The sequence below is a fragment of the Canis lupus genome, chromosome 14 (genome assembly GCF_011100685.1).
Source record: "Canis lupus familiaris isolate Mischka breed German Shepherd chromosome 14, alternate assembly UU_Cfam_GSD_1.0, whole genome shotgun sequence".
Taxonomy (NCBI): Eukaryota; Metazoa; Chordata; class Mammalia; order Carnivora; family Canidae; genus Canis; species Canis lupus.
Genome location: NC_049235.1, coordinates 8,392,959 through 8,411,824, shown reverse-complemented (window position 1 = coordinate 8,411,824; position 18,866 = coordinate 8,392,959). Strand labels below are relative to the sequence as shown.

Below are 18,866 nucleotides of genomic sequence, written 5' to 3'. Positions count from 1 at the left end.
CTGAAGGTGCAGACCTCATTGTAGTGAATTAAAAACCAGACTGAGAATACTTTGAAGTTGGTGGATAAAATATGTGGCACTAGGCCTGGCAGCCTGATTTAGACCTTAGAATGATGTGACTGGCAAAGCTGAAGCTCAGTGTCTAAAGGGAGACCTTAAGCTGTGCATTTACATAATTCAGTCTTGGTTTTTGAAATGCATCACAATTTATTGCACAAATTTGACTGGAAATCTGGCTCAATTGAAGGTTCCACTGGCACCAGCTAAATAATGGCGTCATATCCAGCATCATTTTCTCTTCTGTGTTGTTCCAGGAAGAAACTTTTAATAACTATTTTTTAATATGGTGAAGAAGGATGGGAATTCCCAAAGAAACATTTCTCTAACAAAAAATTATCTTCTGAATGGGCTTCCCTGATCCTGTGGTCTGTTGATAGAGAAAATTGGTTTCCTATTGTAAGAGATTTATTTTCTTTTCCTCCTTTTTCTTCCTGCTCTTCTAGAACTGTGGGAGGGCTTGTGGCACATCACCGTGCTGGATGGGTTTCATCTGGCATGTAGCCTGTACTTTAAGTAACAGGGTTGTCTCTTCTGAGGGCATTGGCTCTCCATTTTTAGCTTAGGGATGAAGGGTAAGAAATGTGGGAGAAGATTTCTACATTACTAGAAAACATGATTTGGGGCCAACTGGTTAATTATGAGCTTCCACTGAAAGGGAAAGCAGTTCCAGAAGGGAAGAGCCAGTTGTAATATACCCAGTCCCTGCTGGTTTCCAGTACCTCGCAGACCTCCAGGCCTGTTTTTGTCCTTGAAGATGCTTTCTCCCTGCTCCATTTTTTCCCCTTCCACTTTTAAACTGTTTTCTTATTTGCAGACATTTTGTTCTTCCCAATGAAGGGGTTTCCCATGTTAACATTGATTCATGTTTGCAATCAATCTTCAGAAATACTAGCTCTGTAGAAAGAGGCCCTATAGAGAGTTACTCATTTTTTATTTCTTCTCAGCCCCATTTGCTCATCTGAACCCCACATGAGGAGTGTGTCATTCAGCATCACTTTGCACCTGTTAGGATTGTTGCCTATCAGTCTCCAGAACAGAGGAAGGGCCCTGCAGTCTTCCTTCCCCTGGCCTTCTCTTTTCTTCCATCTTAGCCACCCCAAAAACATCACCCCAGTGCAGGCCTTTGTCTAGGCTTACGTTTATTTTTTTTATTTTTATTTTTAAAAGATTTATTTATTCATGAGAGACACAGACTGAGAGAGAGAGGCAGAGACAAAGGCAGAGGGAGAAGCAGGTTTCTCCCAGGGAGCCCATTGTGGGACTCAATCCTGGATGCCGGGATCACAACCTGAGCCAAAGGCAGGCACCGAACTGCTGAGCCACCCAGCTGTCCCTAGGCTTAAGTTCAATCTCAAATTTGAGTTGGGGTATGGGCACTGGTACTTCGATTTCACATTAGGAAATCTGCATTTATATTGTAGTTTACTATTATTTATTTTAATGTTGAACTGTCATACTTGATATTTTTAAAATATCGGTTCAGCTTTACTTAAATTCTGAGTGGTATTATATGTGCCCTATAAGGATTTCTGGTAGCCATTAGCTGATGATCAAGACTATTTTTTTTTCTTCAAAGATTGTAAGTAATAGAATTCATTATGTAAAACTTGGAGAGAGAACAGGAGATTGCTTTAAATTCTTAGGTCAAAAGAGAACAGACCAATTATTTGGATTTTGTACACTCGTCTTTTCTGACATTACACACTGCAGTTAAGAGTATTACTTTTGCATCACTGCTTACAGGGAGCCTAGATTTTATAGTCGATACAGTGAGATATCTAGCCTAGAATCTTTAAAAATTATTATTCAGTAATACCATTTGTGTAGTATAGCATTTTACTTGGTAATACTAGCCAGAAGATAGAAACATTAGAATAGTTCATGGTCACGTAGTGCTGTATGAGGGGTCTTCATTCAATGTATCTGTTAACAATGGTATGAACCTACAGTGATATTGTCTCTCCCCGTCATCTTTTACATTCACTTTGATATTTATGAACCAGCTCCATTTATTCTTATAATCACAAGAAGTACAGTTTGAGTTAAAAAAAAAAAAACTTTTAGATAGGACTTTATCTTTTCCTCATCTTATTTTCTCAGTGTATTGAATTTTCTAGGAATATGACACTATGCTAGGCACTTCCTGGGCAATATAAAGATCTTTTTTTTCTCTCACAGTGATCTTCCCTTGTGTGGTCTGGTTGGGAAGATAAGACCTATATGGAGTAATTAAATTACAGTAATAACAAGGCAGAAAGTGATTCGTGCTGTAACTTTGGCTTATCTCTTCTGTCTCTTTGACATTTTAACTCTTGTTAACATCCATGTTAGATGTTCTAAAACTTATCTAAGTAGCTTTGCTTCTTCATAACACTGAAAGTGTAGATTTGGTTTTCCCGTGGAGTTTATATTACCTGAAATGTTCCTTGAATGTAAACTTGGGGTTTCCTTCATTGGTACTAGTAAATCTAGCCCTTTTATAATTTTTACAGAGTTTTGAAATAATTTTGCCTGCTTTTCTCTCTCTTCACCTGTATAATGCCAGGTAATTCTGTAAATTGCTGATTCTTAGTAGGAAACTGAGGCATATGAGTAGCCAGGAGCTGCTGGTGCTAGAATCATTACGTAGAGCCCAGCCTCTTATTCTATTGATCAGCAGCAAGCTGTGCACTTACTCTTGATCATTTGTTGCTATCACATGCTTGAGGAGTGTTTGATTTGAGGAGTGTTTGAGGAGTAGTGAACTTGAGCTTTTGTTTTCTTCAAGGATTAGATGCCCTTTCTGTCTCATTATCCCATCTTACTGGCAGAAACCTCACAATTCTTTTAGGAAAGGTGTTCCCCCTTGGAGCAGACTTCTATTTTCAGAGTAGTTGGTGAGTGGGGGAAAAGATTTTGCCCTCTGACTTGTTGGAAGCCATTCCTGTGCAGGGAGAAGAAGATGGGGCAGGACTCGAGAGTCTCTTTTATTTTCGGTTTTTCTTCCTGGGTCGGGGAGCAGCTTTGCTGTGGATTGCACACCTTCTTACTTGTGAGCTTTGGCATTCTTTAGCCTTGAGACCTGTGAGGGATAGTGCTGCTCTTTTATTTCACTCCTTCCTATGCCTGCAGAAGTATTTGTAGCTAAGTGAAGGGACCCCATATGGTTTGTTGCTTGGGTAATGGTTTTGGAGCTCTTCAGGCCTTTAAAGTACTTATTCTTAGGGGATCCCTGGGTGGCTCAGGGGATCCCTGGGTGGCTCAGTGGTTTAGCGCCTGCCTTCGGCCCAGGGCGTGATCCTGGAGTCCTGGGATCAAGTCCCACGTCGGGTTCCCTGCATGGAGCCTGCTTCTCCCTGTGCCTGTATCTCTGCCTCTCTCTCTCTCTCTCTCTCTCTCTCTCTCTCTCTCTCTGTCTCGCATGGATAAATAAAATCTTTAAAAAATATATTTATTCTTAAAGTCTTGACAGGATCTTGGGGAGAAAAGACCTGATATTTGGCCTTTTGCCTCCCCCGCCCAAGCCTTACTGCATCTGAGCAATAAATAGCAAGTACTCCTGAAAATGCTTATAGTTGACTTAATGTAATTGAGTAGAAGAGCAGTCTCCAGAGACATTTTTCCTCCTTTCATGATGGTCTTGAAAATGGTACTTTAATTTTGGGATGTGCAAGTTCCTGTGGAACGTAATCATATGCTGTGCAGTGCAGATGATGGGTGAGTCCCTTCAAGGACATGAGGCTGCCTGAATCTGCTCTGCTTCTTTCCTTCTCTGGGTACTGTGAAGCCCTTTTCCTGGCATGTTGCCAGAAAACATTTGTAACTGGGCCTGTTTTGGGGAATTGTCACTTCCTTTTTTCTGCTGTCACTGTAGCTAATCTAGGTCTAGACCACTGTGTGTCTGAGGACAGGGGCAGACAGGAGAGAGGATATGCTTACTTTTGCTGTTCCCTGCTCACTGGCAGGTTGGTTTTCTGTCTTGATTCTCAGATTCCATATTCAGTCTTCCTGTCGTTGGACTTGGGAATATTCGAAAGTCTTATTTTGGGGCACCTGGGTGGCTCAGCAGTTGAGCGTCTGCCTTCAGCTCAGGATGTGATCCTGGAGTCCCAGGATCGAGTCCCGCGTCAGGCTCCCAGCATGGAGTCTGCTTCTCCCTCCTCCTGTGTCTCTGCCTCTCTCTCTCCCTCTCTGTGTCTATCATAAATAAATAAAAATAAATACATCTTAAAAAAAAAAGAAAGTCTTATTTTGCCACCATTACTAAAATGTTTTAAGTTATCTTATATAGAAGTTTAAGGAGTGTATTGAGTTACCTCCAGCCACATGTGTGTAGATAACACTTGAATTCCCCAGTTATTTACTTGTTTATTTTTGATGAACCATTTGACATTAATCAAACACTTCAGTATTACTTTCTGACTCTTAAAACCTTTAACCTCCCTCTTCTCACCATTGTTTTAAGTGGGGCTAGGCACTTGATACAGCAGCATTTTTCAAGGTGTGGCCCATAGGCTTTCTTGCTCCTTATTAAAAACACAGCATTATGGAAATCACACACCAGACTTACTGAGTCACAATATCTGATATGGGCCTGGCAGTCTGCGTGTTTACAAGCTCCCTGGTGATTCTTAGGCACACCAAAATGTGACAACCACTGACAGGCAATGATTGCTTTTTGGAAATAACAAGCCAAGAGTATAGTGTCCCACCCACCAGCAGTGAGCATAAGACCCCTGAGATAGCTGGGTCCAGAATCCCAGCTCTACTATTACCTGTCACATGAACTAGGAACTTTTCTTTTACTTGCTGTAAAAGTGGAATCATAATCCTTGCCACCACGATCTGGGTAGCATTGCTGGCAGCATTCAGCCTGCTTGATAGGGTTGTTGTTGTAGGGGTGATAAGGTTGTTGGTGTAGGGGAGGAAAGTTTTCCTTCCCCCATACAGTACTTCTGTGGGTCTGAAAATTAAACTGACAAAGACAAATTAACAGGAGAAAAGCATACAGATTTATTTAATGTAAGTTTTATGTGACATGGGAGCTTTCATAAGGAAATAAAGACTAAGAAACAGACCTGGGTGGTTTTATGTTAGGTCAATGAAGAATGGACTAGTGGGTAGAAATATGATAGGAGAAAGAGTATGAGGGAAGTGTCAAGGCCTGTGGGTTTGGGTTCTTCACAGTGTTATCTTTGGAAATAAGGATTCTCTTTTTCTTTTCCAGATATAGGAAGGGCATCTCTCCCATGAGGTTTTATGATCTGTTGGAGGGGAGAAGGGTTAGGGATAAGGTCAAAATGACCTTTCTGTTTCTAGTGCCTTCTCAAACTGGCAAAAGGAGTATGAGAAAGCAGTAGAAACCTCATCCTTAATAATAGCATTTATTATTATACCTTAAATTCGGGATCCCTGGGTGGCGCAGCAGTTTGGCGCCTGCCTTTGGCCCAGGGCGCAATCCTGGAGACCCAGGATCGAATCCCACGTCGGGCTCCCGGTGCATGGAGCCTGCTTCTCCCTCTGCCTGGGTCTTTGCCCCTCTCTCTCTCTCTCTCTCTCTCTCTGTGACTATCATAAATTAAAAAAAAAAAATTATACCTTAAATTCGTGTGTTTTTCATATGTACTATTAGGATCCTTAAACGTGGGATCAACAAGACCAAGTATGGTTGTCAGAAAAATTGAGAAATTTGAGGGTCCTATAGAAGCATTTAAACACTTTTTGGGCATAATCATGGAGTTGAAATACTAGCCCCTTCCAATCTTATACCTGTGCATTTTTATAAGGCACTCCCCACCCCCGTTTAAGTTTCTATTGTTTACCATTCCCTCTTTGCCTTCTGGAAATATATATGAAATGTATCGCTTTGTGAATTTGGGACTTACCTAGACTGTGTCTCTTTAATAGATTCTGTTGGGCAGCCCCGGTGGCGCAGCGGTTTGGCGCCGCCTGCAGCCTGGGGTGTGAGGGAGACCCCGGGATCGAGTCCCATGTTGACATCCCTGCATGGAGCCTGCTTCTCCCTCTCCCTGTGTCTCTGCCTCTCTCTCTGTGTCTATGAATAAATAAATAAAATCTTTAAAAAAAAATAGATTCTGTTTACCTTTGAGAGATACTTTGATTGGCAGAATGAAATGGAGCTAATTAGGAAATAAGCATCTTTTTTTTCTATGAAACAATATCCAGGAGAAATGTTTGGATATATGCACTTTCTGTGTATGATCCTTTAGATGGAGTGGTACAAGCTGACTTCCACTTGGCCAAGGTGGTTACAATTTTGAACCTTTCCCCAGGTACTAACTATAGCTTTCTGGTTAGCCAGCCACCTTTATTAAAAATACTCTATGTGTTAAAGACCATAAAATAAATAGTGGATATCCCTGTGGATTCTATCTCCTGGCTGCCAAGGGAATTGAAAGGTACTTGATTGTAAATATGCCCAGGGCTTGTGGTAATGTTCCTATGTTCAGTCTATAATTCAAATGGAAATAGCAGCCTTTGTTTTTTAAAATGGCATGTGTGGCAGGGCAACTGGGACTGGTCCATTATTTACTGTTGGAAATTTTATCCATTTTAATCTGGTCACGTCTGTTCTTATTTTAGTTCAACGGCCAGTTTTAAGATCTTCATAGAGTACAATTCTGCTCGGTTACTTTAATTAATATTATTATAGTTAAAGTCTTCTATTAAAAACAAAAATCAAACTTGTTTTTGACCCTGGTTGTTTGAGAGTACATTTGCAGTTAAATTATTCCATTCTGCCTCCTGGAAGGATTCATCTGTGAACCTTTTTTTTTTTTTTTAGAAGAAAAAAAAAGGAATTTCATGTATTTTTTTTTATGAGGAAAAGAATGACCAGTTGTTTCATATTTTATTCCTCTGCAGTAAAATATTGTGAACAAAGGGAAAATGTTGACCAAACAGGGCTTGGGGTTTCTTATCCCTGAACATTTTTTGCTTAAAAGACATTCCAACATTATAGAGTAATATAACAGGCATTCCTTTTTCAGTCTTGGTATTATACCACATGTTCTTCTCTCTCTTTCCTTTAAAGACAGAAATCCTCACAGAAAGCTGGAAGTCTCCTGAATACAGCCTCAAACCCATTTCTTTCCTCCTGCTCCTTTTCTTTTTTTTCCACTACCCATCCCACATCAGTAACCATTGTCTTTCATTTTTTTTGCATTTTTATACTTTTGCTGCTTATATAGCTCTATGAATAATGTTTGCATGCATGTGTTTTCAGTTTCTGTGGGATTTTATTATATCATTCTACAACTTTTTCTGCTCAGTTTTTTTTTTATTTTAATTTGTTCATTTGTTGGGTTGCTCTAATTCAGCTTAACTGCTCTGTAGTATTCTACTCTAGGGCTGTACCATAATGTTATTGTGAATGTTATTACATTTGTCTTGTGCATATGAGACTTTTTGAGTCTCTACTGAGTAGAATTTCTTAATTCGAGGGATGTGTATCTTCATCTTTAACCAAATGACGATAAGTAGCAGTGTCAGGACATCACAGTAGTTGAGCCATGTTTTACTCCCCATCTGTGCTTAGTGGGCACTCCCACTTCCCCCCATTCTCACCTTAAATGCTTTTGCCAATATAGTGGATGTCCTGTAGTATCTCAATTTACATTTGCTTGATTATTGATTAAAAAATACTTTTTTCCTGGATGGCTCAGTCAGTTAAATGTCTGCCTTCGACTCAGATCATGATCCCAGGGTCCTGGGATCAAGCTCTACATGGGGCTCCCTGCTCATTGGGAAGCCTGCTCCTCCTTCTCACTTGTGTGCACACTCTCTCTTTCTTGCAAATAAAATCTTTAAAAAATTATTTTTTTCTATACCTAATGTTCATTTGGAGTTCTTTTGTACAATGTCTGTTTACGTCTTTTGCCAATTCCCCTGTTGGATTGTTTCTCTCTCTCTCTCTCTCTTTTTTTTTTTTTACTGATTTGCTAGACTTCTTCCTGTCTTTGCAGAGCACATGAAAGTAATCAGAACTTCCAGTGACTCTTACACCACATCTGCCTACCTGATTGTATCTCTAAGCACATACCTGATGATGAGTTACGTACTTCTGTGTAAAGCCACTAGTGCCTTGCCTATTCAAGGATATTGCTTTGGAAGTTCTCTCCTCTCTACTACATTGGCACTTGTTTGCTCTCCACTGGACCATCACCTATCATTTCTGTCATCTACAATGGAAAACAGAAGCGCTTTCTCTTCACCCTGCTTCCTCTGCCAACTGCCACATAATCCCTCCATACTCCTTTATGGCACAGCTTTCTAAAGCATTGTGTGTGCTCACTGTTTCTAGGGCTTTGCTTCCTATTCCTGGTTCCTGTCAGCCTCTGCCCCTGCTGCTCCCCTAGAATTCTCCTTGTCCAATGACCTTCACTTAGCTTAATCTACCATGCAAATGGTTAGTCCTCCTCTCCTCTGCCTTGCTGCACTTGAGACCATTGGTCATTCCTTCCTTCTCAATTCACTTTATTTTCTTGGCTTCCAGGGCCTGACACTCTGGTAGTTTCCTCCTGCTCAGCTTACTGAGTGCTCCTTCTCATTCTGCTTTGGCAGATTCCTTCTCTCATTCCTTTTTAATGTTCCAATGCCTCAAGTCTCAGTCCTCAGTCCTTTTCAAACTCCTAGCTTTAACACCACCTACATACCAGCAGCTGCCAAATGTGTACTGCCAATTTAGAGCGCTTTCCTCCCAGCTCCACCCTGGTATGCCCAGTGTGTCTACTTGGAAGGGCAGCATGTCCAGAACTGAACTTCTGGCCATCTCCTCTAATGACCCCTTCCCTTTGCCTTTCTGCAGTCATCCTTGGCTTCTCCCTTTCTTTGACACCTCTCATGCCATCTGTATGTCAGACTATTTCCCGATTCTGACCACTTCCTACCTCTTTTACTGTTACCTCCTCAATGTGATCTACCACCATTTGCTCCCTGGGTTACTGTCATAATCTCCTCCTTGGGCTCCCTTTGTTCTGCCCTTTCTTTGCCATAGTGTCTGTTAATCAACACAGTGGCCAAAGTAATTTTCTCAAATATTGTCAGCTCTGTGTCTTCATTTCTTCTTTCTCTCCCCTTTTGTGCACTGTTGTAGCTACAGCGATGTCTTTGCTGCTTCTTGAACCCACCCGGCATGCTCCTAACTTGGGGTCTTTGCCTTGGTCGCTCTCTCTGCCCTTCTCCAGGTGGCTCTATCCAATGCCTTCTTTAAGTCTTTGTTAAAATGTAATCTGCTCTGTAAGGGCCCCATCCTGATCACATGACAACTGTGGCCCAGCACTCCAACTGCCTCTCATCCTGCTCTGCTTCTTCTGTAATCTGTTTCAATTATCAGCTACTAAGTGTTGGTGCTTTTGCCTATCCCTTTGTTCATGAAATCTTTTCAGTAAAGAACTGCTTTAGTTTCTCTCTCTTTTTTTGCCCATGGTTTGTGTTTCAGCCTTGTTTAAGAAATCCTGCAGTATCCCTAGGGCATTAGATTTTTTTACTTTAATTTTTTGGCTCCAGGAAGAGCTAGATAAAATTTGGCCTGCGGTTGAGACCCAAAACTAGAGGTTGAATATAAAGCCTTGATTGGAGGTCTCTTCCATTCCCTTTAAGTGAGCATTGAACGGCAGCTGCTTTTTGGCAACCAGCCAAATACAACTCCTATAAAATTTCCAGGTGGGTTTTTAGATGCTGAGATATGGGTGTTGGGCCTCCCTCTCTAAACCAGTGAGAGGTACAGATAATTGAAGTTATCTCTAATGTGTGAGTCATTGCAGGGCCTACATACAACGTCGTTTCTCAGGATGAACAGTGATTACAGCACATATTGGTGTTGTATCATCTGCCCACCAGATAAAGCAAGGATTCTCTTCTATTTTTATTTTTTAAAAATATTTCTGTGTAAATTAGAATCTAAACTAGACAGTCCTTTTTAGCAGGCAAGATTCTGCTAAAGTCCTGTTTTCTCAGAATACATTCCATAGCTCAATTGCCTCCTAGAGATTTCAAAGGCTTTTATGTACCTGGTAATTTGGAGGAATTGCTTTTATTTTGTGGTTTCCTAGGGACTTCTAATATCTCTCTTGTAAGATGTTTGCAGATGTCAATAGCTACCAGTTCTGAAGGGTTAGAGTAACAAGATCATTCTGTTTTCACTTGTGATACCTTGTTTTCTGCTTGTGCTATTAGTTCTTTCCTAGCTTCATGAGAGACATATAATCAGACTCTGAAGTTAGCCAGTTTTTTATTGGGATGTTTGTTAGTGTACTATCTATTTTCTTTCATTCTTCTGAGAACATTTTGGCCTGGGCAAGTTCTGCTGAGTGTCTTTCTTGTTCACATAGGCATTTTCCTCATTTAGGTGTATCTCATCTCATGATCTTCATTTGAATACTTGTTAAAACTGTATTTCTTAGCTTTTGTTCATTGTTTCACAGTCCAGTCAAGTCATACTGCCTTGTGATCTCTGTTGTGTTTCAGAATAAGAAAGGTAAGGTTCACACATTCAGGTTCTGTGACAAATCATGAGGCTGTGCAAAGTAAATGTCAGTATTTTGTTCACTTCATTATATTGTTCACTTAGGCTTGTGTAATTACAGCTACTTTCTGTAAATAGAGTGCCTTCCATTGCATGGTGAATATGAATACATTGGCCCTTCTTTATTCCCGAGGGCTGATTCTGATAATCATTGATTTTGTCTTTATTAAAAATCTTAAATTAAAAAAAAGGGGGGGGGGGATCCCTGGGTGGCGCAGCGGTTTGGCGCCTGCCTTTGGCCCAGGGCGTGATCCTGGAGACCCGGGATCGAATCCCACGTCGGGCTCCTGGTACATGGGGCCTGCTTCTCCCTCTGCCTATGTCTCTGCCTCTCTCTCTCTCTCTGTGTGACTATCATAAATAAAAATTAAAAAATCTTATTCATAAGTGACACCTAGAATCTTCTGTCTGGTAAGCATTCTTATTGTATCATTGAGTGTCATCATAAACTCTGTTTTATGGCTTATATATTATACTTAACTCTCCAGTAGTGACTTACTATTTTGATTTGGCTGCTTGGATGTTTATAAAATATCCATAATCCTGTACGTTTGCCATTGTGTTACCCAGAACTCCCTCTATCCCAGCAACTCTCATGTATCCTGTTTTCCTCCCCACCACCACTGCAAAAAATTAACTTCATGTTGAGGGCCATCCCTTATGAGAAAGTGATTGTGACACCCCAGGACTTAGATTCAAGTGTGGCCATCCACATTGTTCCCATTGCAAGCACATGGAGTCCTACACATCTGAGAAGGCATAGGAACTTGCCTTCATTTCTGAACATGCTTTTTTAACCCCCAAGAAGAGCACTGGGTGCTGAAATGCTGCCTCACCTTGTTACAGTTGTTTTAACCAGAGGGGCTAGAAGGCAGTTGGATGATGAATGTGAAGGTCAGACTCTATTTTGTGCGTTCTCCCAGATATTTTCTTGGTGGTGTCAGTGAACTGAAATGTTTAAATGATGTGTGTGGGCACCAAGTCTTGGTTAGGGTCTAGGAGGAAAAACTTATCCTTGACCTCAATATTGTCATTAGCATTAGTTTAAATATGGGGTATTAAAATGACAAAGTTTCTTAATAAGGAGTAGTTGACTACTTAAGAAAATAATTTGAACACTTGAGTATGGAGTGGGTTATAAAGAGATCTTGTTTTCTCAGGGGCTTAATAGATGGCAAAGGTGAGGCCAGGTGGGCTAAGTGTACAGGATGGGTAAGTAACAATACACCTCTGGATTAGAGGTTAGTTAGTCCTTGATTTTTTCCTTTATTTGTGAATTTTCTCCCCAGTATGATCTGGGTCCTGGGGATTCTGAAACCTGTACATGTAGTCCTATTGTTCTAGCATATTTGATTTTTGTATATATGTCATTGTGGATATTTCTTTTGTAGTTAGTTCATCCAACTATTATTTGATTTGAGCATGTACTATGAGTGGAGGCACTCTACTTGGTTCCAGGGTTACAGAATGATGGAAGTGGAGAGCATCTGTCTTCTTGTGGAACTTAGGGGCTTAGCTGGAGAGAGACAGTAATCAGACCAAGCAATCTAGCTAACATCTCCCTATTTCGTGTAATGGCCTCCAGTCTTCTACATTCCCCATCAAAAGGCCAACTTATCTTGACTTCCAATGCGTGTAATCATGAGTTAGAATATTGGATTCTTCTTTTATCCCCTCTATCCATTCTGTTCATTCATTTCTTGAAATGCTTCTCATATCTCTTTAGTTTCCTACCCATTCCGTCTTTGTCAAGTTCCTCTAGAACCTTCTCCCATATTCTCAAATTTACATTGCTTAGAGTAGTAACCTCTTCAGGAAGAAGGCTGGGATTTGTGACATAATCAAAGAATTGTGTTTGTGTTGATATTCATGTATGTGCATGTTGTGTTGAAATACTATTTATTCCTGCCTCTTTTATTTTGTTGTTTTCTCAACTCTAATTTTCTTCCTAGTTTTTTCTTATCCTGTAAACTCACATTAAGTCAATGAAACCATGTCACCTTGTCAGTGAAGCATTTTCTGACTTCTTTCTTTCCACTTCCCTGAACTCTGATAGCACTTAGTCCCTAGTCTATATCACACAATTTAGCACTTACTCAAAATTGTTTTGTGTTGCCATTTTGTATCTGTTGCCATGTCATAGCTTTTCGTGTATTACTCTGTTAGTAATACAAGAATTTTGAATCCAGGATTATAACATATATTTACAGAGAGCTTTATGTGGGGCTAAGAGTTGGTAGGTGCTTAATAACGGCTTACAGAATAATAGAACTAGATTCATAGGGTATCTATAAATATTTGAAGGGCCCTAATACTTAGCTGGTTCTATACTACAGTTTATGTAGGTATTTTCCTTGTTGATGAACATTTGGTTGTTTCCAGTTTGGGTAATTACAAACATTCCATTCCTTATTTTCAAGTCTGTCATGTGAAAAAGATAATCCTATTCCTGTAAAGCATTTTATTCAAATATCTATTAATCATTTACTGTGTACCTGGCACTTAGCATTTGTGATATTGGGAAGTAGCATATTTCAGATGTATTCCAGTATCTCTTGTTTTATTGGCTGTATTCATTTGTGTTTTTTTTTTTTTTATGTTTGTTTTTCATTTCTGATAGGACATTTTGTTTTTCTTTTAGGATAAGAACAAGAAACTACGTCCCCTATATGACATTCCCTACATGTTTGAAGCCCGGGAATTTCTTCGAAAGAAGCTTATTGGGAAAAAGGTAAATGATGACGGAAACTGATTTGCAAATGGTTGGGAATCATTTTAAGCTGAGCCTTTGTGATGGAATCCCAGAGACCAACAGATGACACCCCTCCGCCAAGTCCAGCAGAATTACTTTGGTAGGAGGAGGGGTGTGCCTGTGTATCAGGAAGTGGCATCCTGTGGGAGAGATTTAAAATTGAGGCCCTGACCACAGTGTGATTGCCAAAGCTCTCACAGCATGTTCTTTCCAGGGTCCAGGCTCAATTCCAGTTTCAATAATTGCATATTGCCCTGAGCTTCATTTACTTGGCTCTCTTGTTCTCTTCAGCCACCTCCATTAAAAGTCGGTGCTGGGGGATATGCTATTGAAGGAAGGCTGCTGGTTTTCTCTGCCTCCCTTACTTCTGAGTAATAGATTGGCTGTTGAGAAGAGAGGCTCTCCTGGAATGGGAATGCTTATTGAAATGCAATGTGGTGCATATGCCACCCCCACTTCTTCAGCTTGTCCTACTTCCTATAGCTTCTACTGCAGGGGCTAGGGCAGCCTTGCTGGAGGAGGATTGCGTGGTTTCCCAGTGTTTCCCATGGAGCCTTGGTGTTGTGTGGTGCAGTGACGTTCTGGTCTTGTGCAATGACTCAGAGGCCCTAAGAGTGCATTTCCTTTTGTTCTTAGGGCATGCATTCTATGACCAGCTGCAGAACTTGCCATTTTGGGGGGCTGAGAATGAGCCTCTCAGCATTCCCTATTTTCCCTGACATCCCCTACACCCCTAAATACCCTGGTAAGGTCTGTATCTTTGATTGAGTGACAGTTGATGTTGATCTGTTCAAGGGGGGACTGATTTGTCTTTTCTGTACTTTGCTTCAGGGAGGATTCTTCTGTGAAAATACGTTTTGGGTTGATTTTTCTCCTGTCTCTATAAAGATAAGGCCATTCAGCTATATACCTGGCCTTAGTACATTAATGCCACATTAGCATTCTTTACCTAAATGCAAATTTTTACTGATATGACAGGTTTGATAAGGCTCTGGCTTTTGAACTAATGCCAAAGTAGTCTATCATAAACATAACCAGTTTTATTATATACCATAGTCACTAGAAATATAAATTGTAGTAAAGAGATTTTAAAGTTGGCATGGGATGAAATTGCTAATTTGAAGTGGAGAAACTAAACTGGATTCCCTAAAAATGAGTGTTAAATCTCTTCAGGTTCCTTCAGAGAATAGGCTCATTTGTCATTGTATAAAACTTGACAGAATGCTGTATTCATTCATGAAGTGTAGTGCAAATGATGGCTTTAAGCCGCTTTCACTTTCTAGATCTCCTGTTATCTGATCTAATGTTGACATCTCTATTTCACCAGGTTTATATCCTATCACTCATTTGCTGGCTCATAAACAATAGCATAAAAACAAACAAGAATTCCCTCAAACGTGTGGTTTTCTATGGGAATCCATCCAGAATCACCTTGAGGGCAAGGGAGGGAGCAGCACTTATTTGACTCCTGTGCCGCTGTTTGCAAGCAGTGTGTTATGGCATCCACCTGGCTTCCTTCAATGTTGCCCTCACCTGATTCTATTTCATCCCTGGGAATGTAGAACACAGCATATTGAAGCCGCTGCTGAGTGGTCCCAGAGGGGTAGCCCAGGGTTCTGCTCAAACCCGATGTGGCAGCACTTTGTAAAGACACCTGTCTCAGGATAGAAAGACTGACCTCAAGTGTCAGATGTGGTGGTAATTCTTAAGCGATTAAGGTTCCTTCTTGATGGGAGAAGCCTTGTTTACTGGTTCTTCTGCCTAAGAATTGATTGGATTCAGTTTGTGCTGAGCCCAAGTTTTGTCCCCCATGGTGACATTGTATAAATGATGAATACTGTATCCCTGTATGGGGAGTAGGATGCTGCTCAGCTCTGCTGGGCTGGAACATTCCTGATCAGACTGCGTTTCATGACTCACCACCTGAAACCACTTGCCTGTCTTCTGGGCCTGTCAGTTGGGACAGTGAACACCCATGTTTTCTTTCGAGTCTGGGAGCAGGCAGGGCGGTTGCTGCCTCGGGGGTGGCTAGCACATCATTGCACATTTCTGCCAATTCCCTTCAGACCTCTGCAGCTGTTCAGCATGGCACATGGTGATTAAGAGGCACCGAGAGGGAGCATGTGTGCCTATGTGCCTCTGCATGAAAGCTGATTAGGGCAGCCTGTCACAGCTTAAGCAAGATAATGGAGGTAAAATCATCTTCTGCCCAGACTATTATTTGACCATCCCAGAGAGTATGAAACGACAGTTTTGAGGAGTTTCTAGAATGTAGAGAAATAGATTGAAAGTAAACTGCTAAGATGCTTTGTTATATTCAGTGGTTTCCATTTCAGTTATGGAAATTCACTTTGATTCACTCCCAAGATTTAATTCTGGCTAAGTGCTTTAATTAAAGTAACCACACACCTCTCTGAGCCTTGGTTTCATCACTTGTCAACTGGGAATATTATTTGCCTTCCCTCTCTCATGAAATTGTTAATAAGAATCTAGGATGATACTAACCTTTCATGTTTTTCCAGATGCCAGTCAGGTAAGATGTGTTGTTTTGTTTAATGCTGCTTTTCTATAGAATCTACTACAGTCTTATTTTTTCTCAGTTCACCCCCCAATTTTTTTTTTTAACTGGCTCTGAGGTCAAGAGATGTGAATCAGTGTGCAACTAATTTGACTGACACCATCCCATTGCACAAATTTTAGTGGGACCTGGTTAGATGTGGTATCACATTTCCAGCTTCCACAAAATGAGTGGCTCCTTGTGCAGTTTGCATATGTGTACAAGTGTGTATGTGTTGTGTACAGTGTGTGTTTGTGTGTTCTCTGGTTTGAGGGAGACGTAGAAGGTTATGTGTGTATCTGGAAGTGTTTCAGAAGCTGTTGGAATTGCCATAACTGCCTGATAGAATTCTCTTCCCGTCCTCTGTTTACCATCTGCCATCTGTGCTTTCACTAAAATCTTGACTAAGGAATGAATATACATGGTGAAGAACTGTCTTGCTAATTTCTTCTGGGGTTCTTTCTTCATGGCCCTAACATAATAGAATGTTATAAGAAATAGAATCCATGGTAACTTCCTTATGTCTATCAGTTTTGTGGCATGACATCCTAGGTGTGTATAAGACGATGAGATTGATGTCCTAAAATAACCAGGGCGACAGTCCTCTTGTAGTAACAGGAGCAGTGTCTTTCTGTGTATAGATATTTTATTTTTCTTAATGTTTAGAGAAGGTCAGCACTTTGACAGAAAGAGTTTGTGTGCCTAAATCATTTTTTTTCTCAGTGGCGGAAAGTAATCCTAACAACTGGGACTTTTTCCCAACTGTCTCAATCTCTAAAGTGGAATGGTGCTCAGCGGTTTAGCGCCGCCTTCAGTCCAGGGCCTGATCCTGCAGACCCAGGATCGAGTCCCACATCAGGCTCCCTGCCTGGAGCCTGCTTCTCCCTCTGCCTCTCTCTCTCTCTCTCTCTCTCTCTCTCTCTCATGAATAAATAAATAAAATCTTAAAAAAAAAATAATAAAGTAGAATCTCAAAAATATTTTAAATCCATGTAATGCAACATTTACAAATGACTTATGAATCACTACAACTCCTGCCCCTTAATCGTACAATTTCTATCTCCATGGGAACTGTTGTGTTTGGACTTGTAACTTGCTTGGACAGTTGAGGGGTGAAAAATGGATGAGTGGGAGAGATGGAACTGCAAGGAGTGAAAGTGCAGAGAAGCTTCAGCCCTGGCATTATTAGCTTGGTGCAGACTTCTCCTATCTTCAGAATCTTCTGCCCAAAAATGTCTGTGCTCCCTAAGTGTTTTTGGCAGTATTTGTTGAATAAGCAGATTTTGGAGATGACTCGTTTGTAAACTAACGGCCAACTTTGGTTTCCATGCCATCAAAATTTGTTCTGTGAACTAGGCTGACTCTTTTTTAGGCACTTAAAATTGAGCATTTTTTCTTGATAAATGCAGACATATGGGGGAGTTATTGAGCTATAAATAATACTAGCAGTTATTTCAAATTCATATTGCATTAGGTGGTTCTGCTCCTTTGGAAACTTCTTTCCTGAAGTTTGTACTTTTGAGGCATGGAGCTCTTTGGGATAGATGGAAATGATCTTTGTGTGCACCAAGATTAAGTCCATCATGTTCAAATCCAAACTCCTGATACTCTATCAGAAAATCTGGACTCCTCCAGTGTTCTGGAAGTCCCATTTTTCTGTTGCTGTCAGAGACCTCTTTGACACTCCCTCTTTCTTTACCCCCTATTCTAGTCCCTCACCAACTCCTGCTCTGTAGATGTGTGTGTTTCCTTTTCCTTCCATTGTACTGCTGCTGCCTTATCTTAGATCCCCTCTTACCTAGACTCCTGGAACCTGCAGCCATTCTTTTTTTCCCCACCTTAGTCCATTCTCCACCCACAGCTAAAAGGGAACTTCACCAATGACAGTCACATCATGCTCTTCCATTGCCTGACTTTTGACTTCTCTTTGCTTCTTGTGGCCTACAAGGTCCAGTATAATCTAGTTCCAACCTGCTTCTCAGAAAGAAGCCCTTACCCCTTCTCTCGTCCACTTACTAGCCACCTTTCTTGCTTCCCTTAGGTTTCTGAAATGCATTCTGTTCCCACCTCAGGGCTTTTGCATTTGCAGTTTCTTCTGTTTGGGATACCCTTTGTCCTCCTTTCCCCTTATTTATCTTAACAGTCATCTTTCAGATTCAATTTAAACGTGACTTCCTGGGAGAAGTTGTCCCAGAACAACCCCCCCCCCCCCCCCCCAGTAATTTGTACAAAACTTTTCACATCTTTTATTTTTTTTAAGATTTTATTTTATTTATTCATAGAGACAGAGAGAGAGAGGCAGAGACACAGGCAGAGGGAGAAGCAGGCACCATAGAGAGAGCCTGACATGGGACTCGATCCCGGTCTCCAGGATCACGCCCTGGGCTGCAGGCAGCGCTAAACCGCTGCACCACCGGGGCTGCCCAGTTTTTCACATCTTAATATATTTGAGAGATTCTGTGTTAATCCCCCTCTCTCTCTCTCATTAGATTCATTATATTAGGCCAACTGGGGCCCACGTCTGTTTTGCTCACCACCCCAGGGCTCAGGACATATAGTTTAGGATACACAGTAGGTGCTCAATAAATTTCTTCTAAATTAATTAGCTCTGGGGAAAATGGGAGCACTGGGATGAAGGCTGTGTGGATCCAGATAAAGATCTATTAAAGGAGCTAGAAATAGGCTCTACCTGATTTGCCTATAGTTAGCCAGATATGGAAGAAGCAGCATGAGTGAGGTTGTCTCAAGTCAATCTGGAAATGGCTGATAGTATGTAAATGATCTTCCCTCTCTTCTGGGTTAATGTGCTTTAAGAACTGGTTGGTGACCCAACTACTGTTAATAGCCTTGTTTTCTTGGGATGCCAGCTATAGAAGATGTTGTTCATTTGCGATTTGGTGAACACCTCTGTATGATTTTCATGCCATTCAAATTTGTACTGTGAACTAGACAGGCTATTAAGACATTTTACA

The 18,866-nt window shown here is 40.9% G+C and overlaps 1 protein-coding gene across 1 annotated transcript in view; it reads left to right on the top strand.

The window, feature by feature from the left end:
* SND1 (staphylococcal nuclease and tudor domain containing 1) overlaps window positions 1–18,866 on the top strand; it is a 427,586-nt gene that overhangs the window by 140,004 nt on the left and 268,716 nt on the right. Inside the window, exon 11 of the mRNA XM_038556610.1 lies at window positions 13,227–13,316. Within this exon, the coding sequence (XP_038412538.1) occupies window positions 13,227–13,316 (90 nt within the window). The remainder of the gene's footprint in view (window positions 1–13,226; window positions 13,317–18,866) is intronic.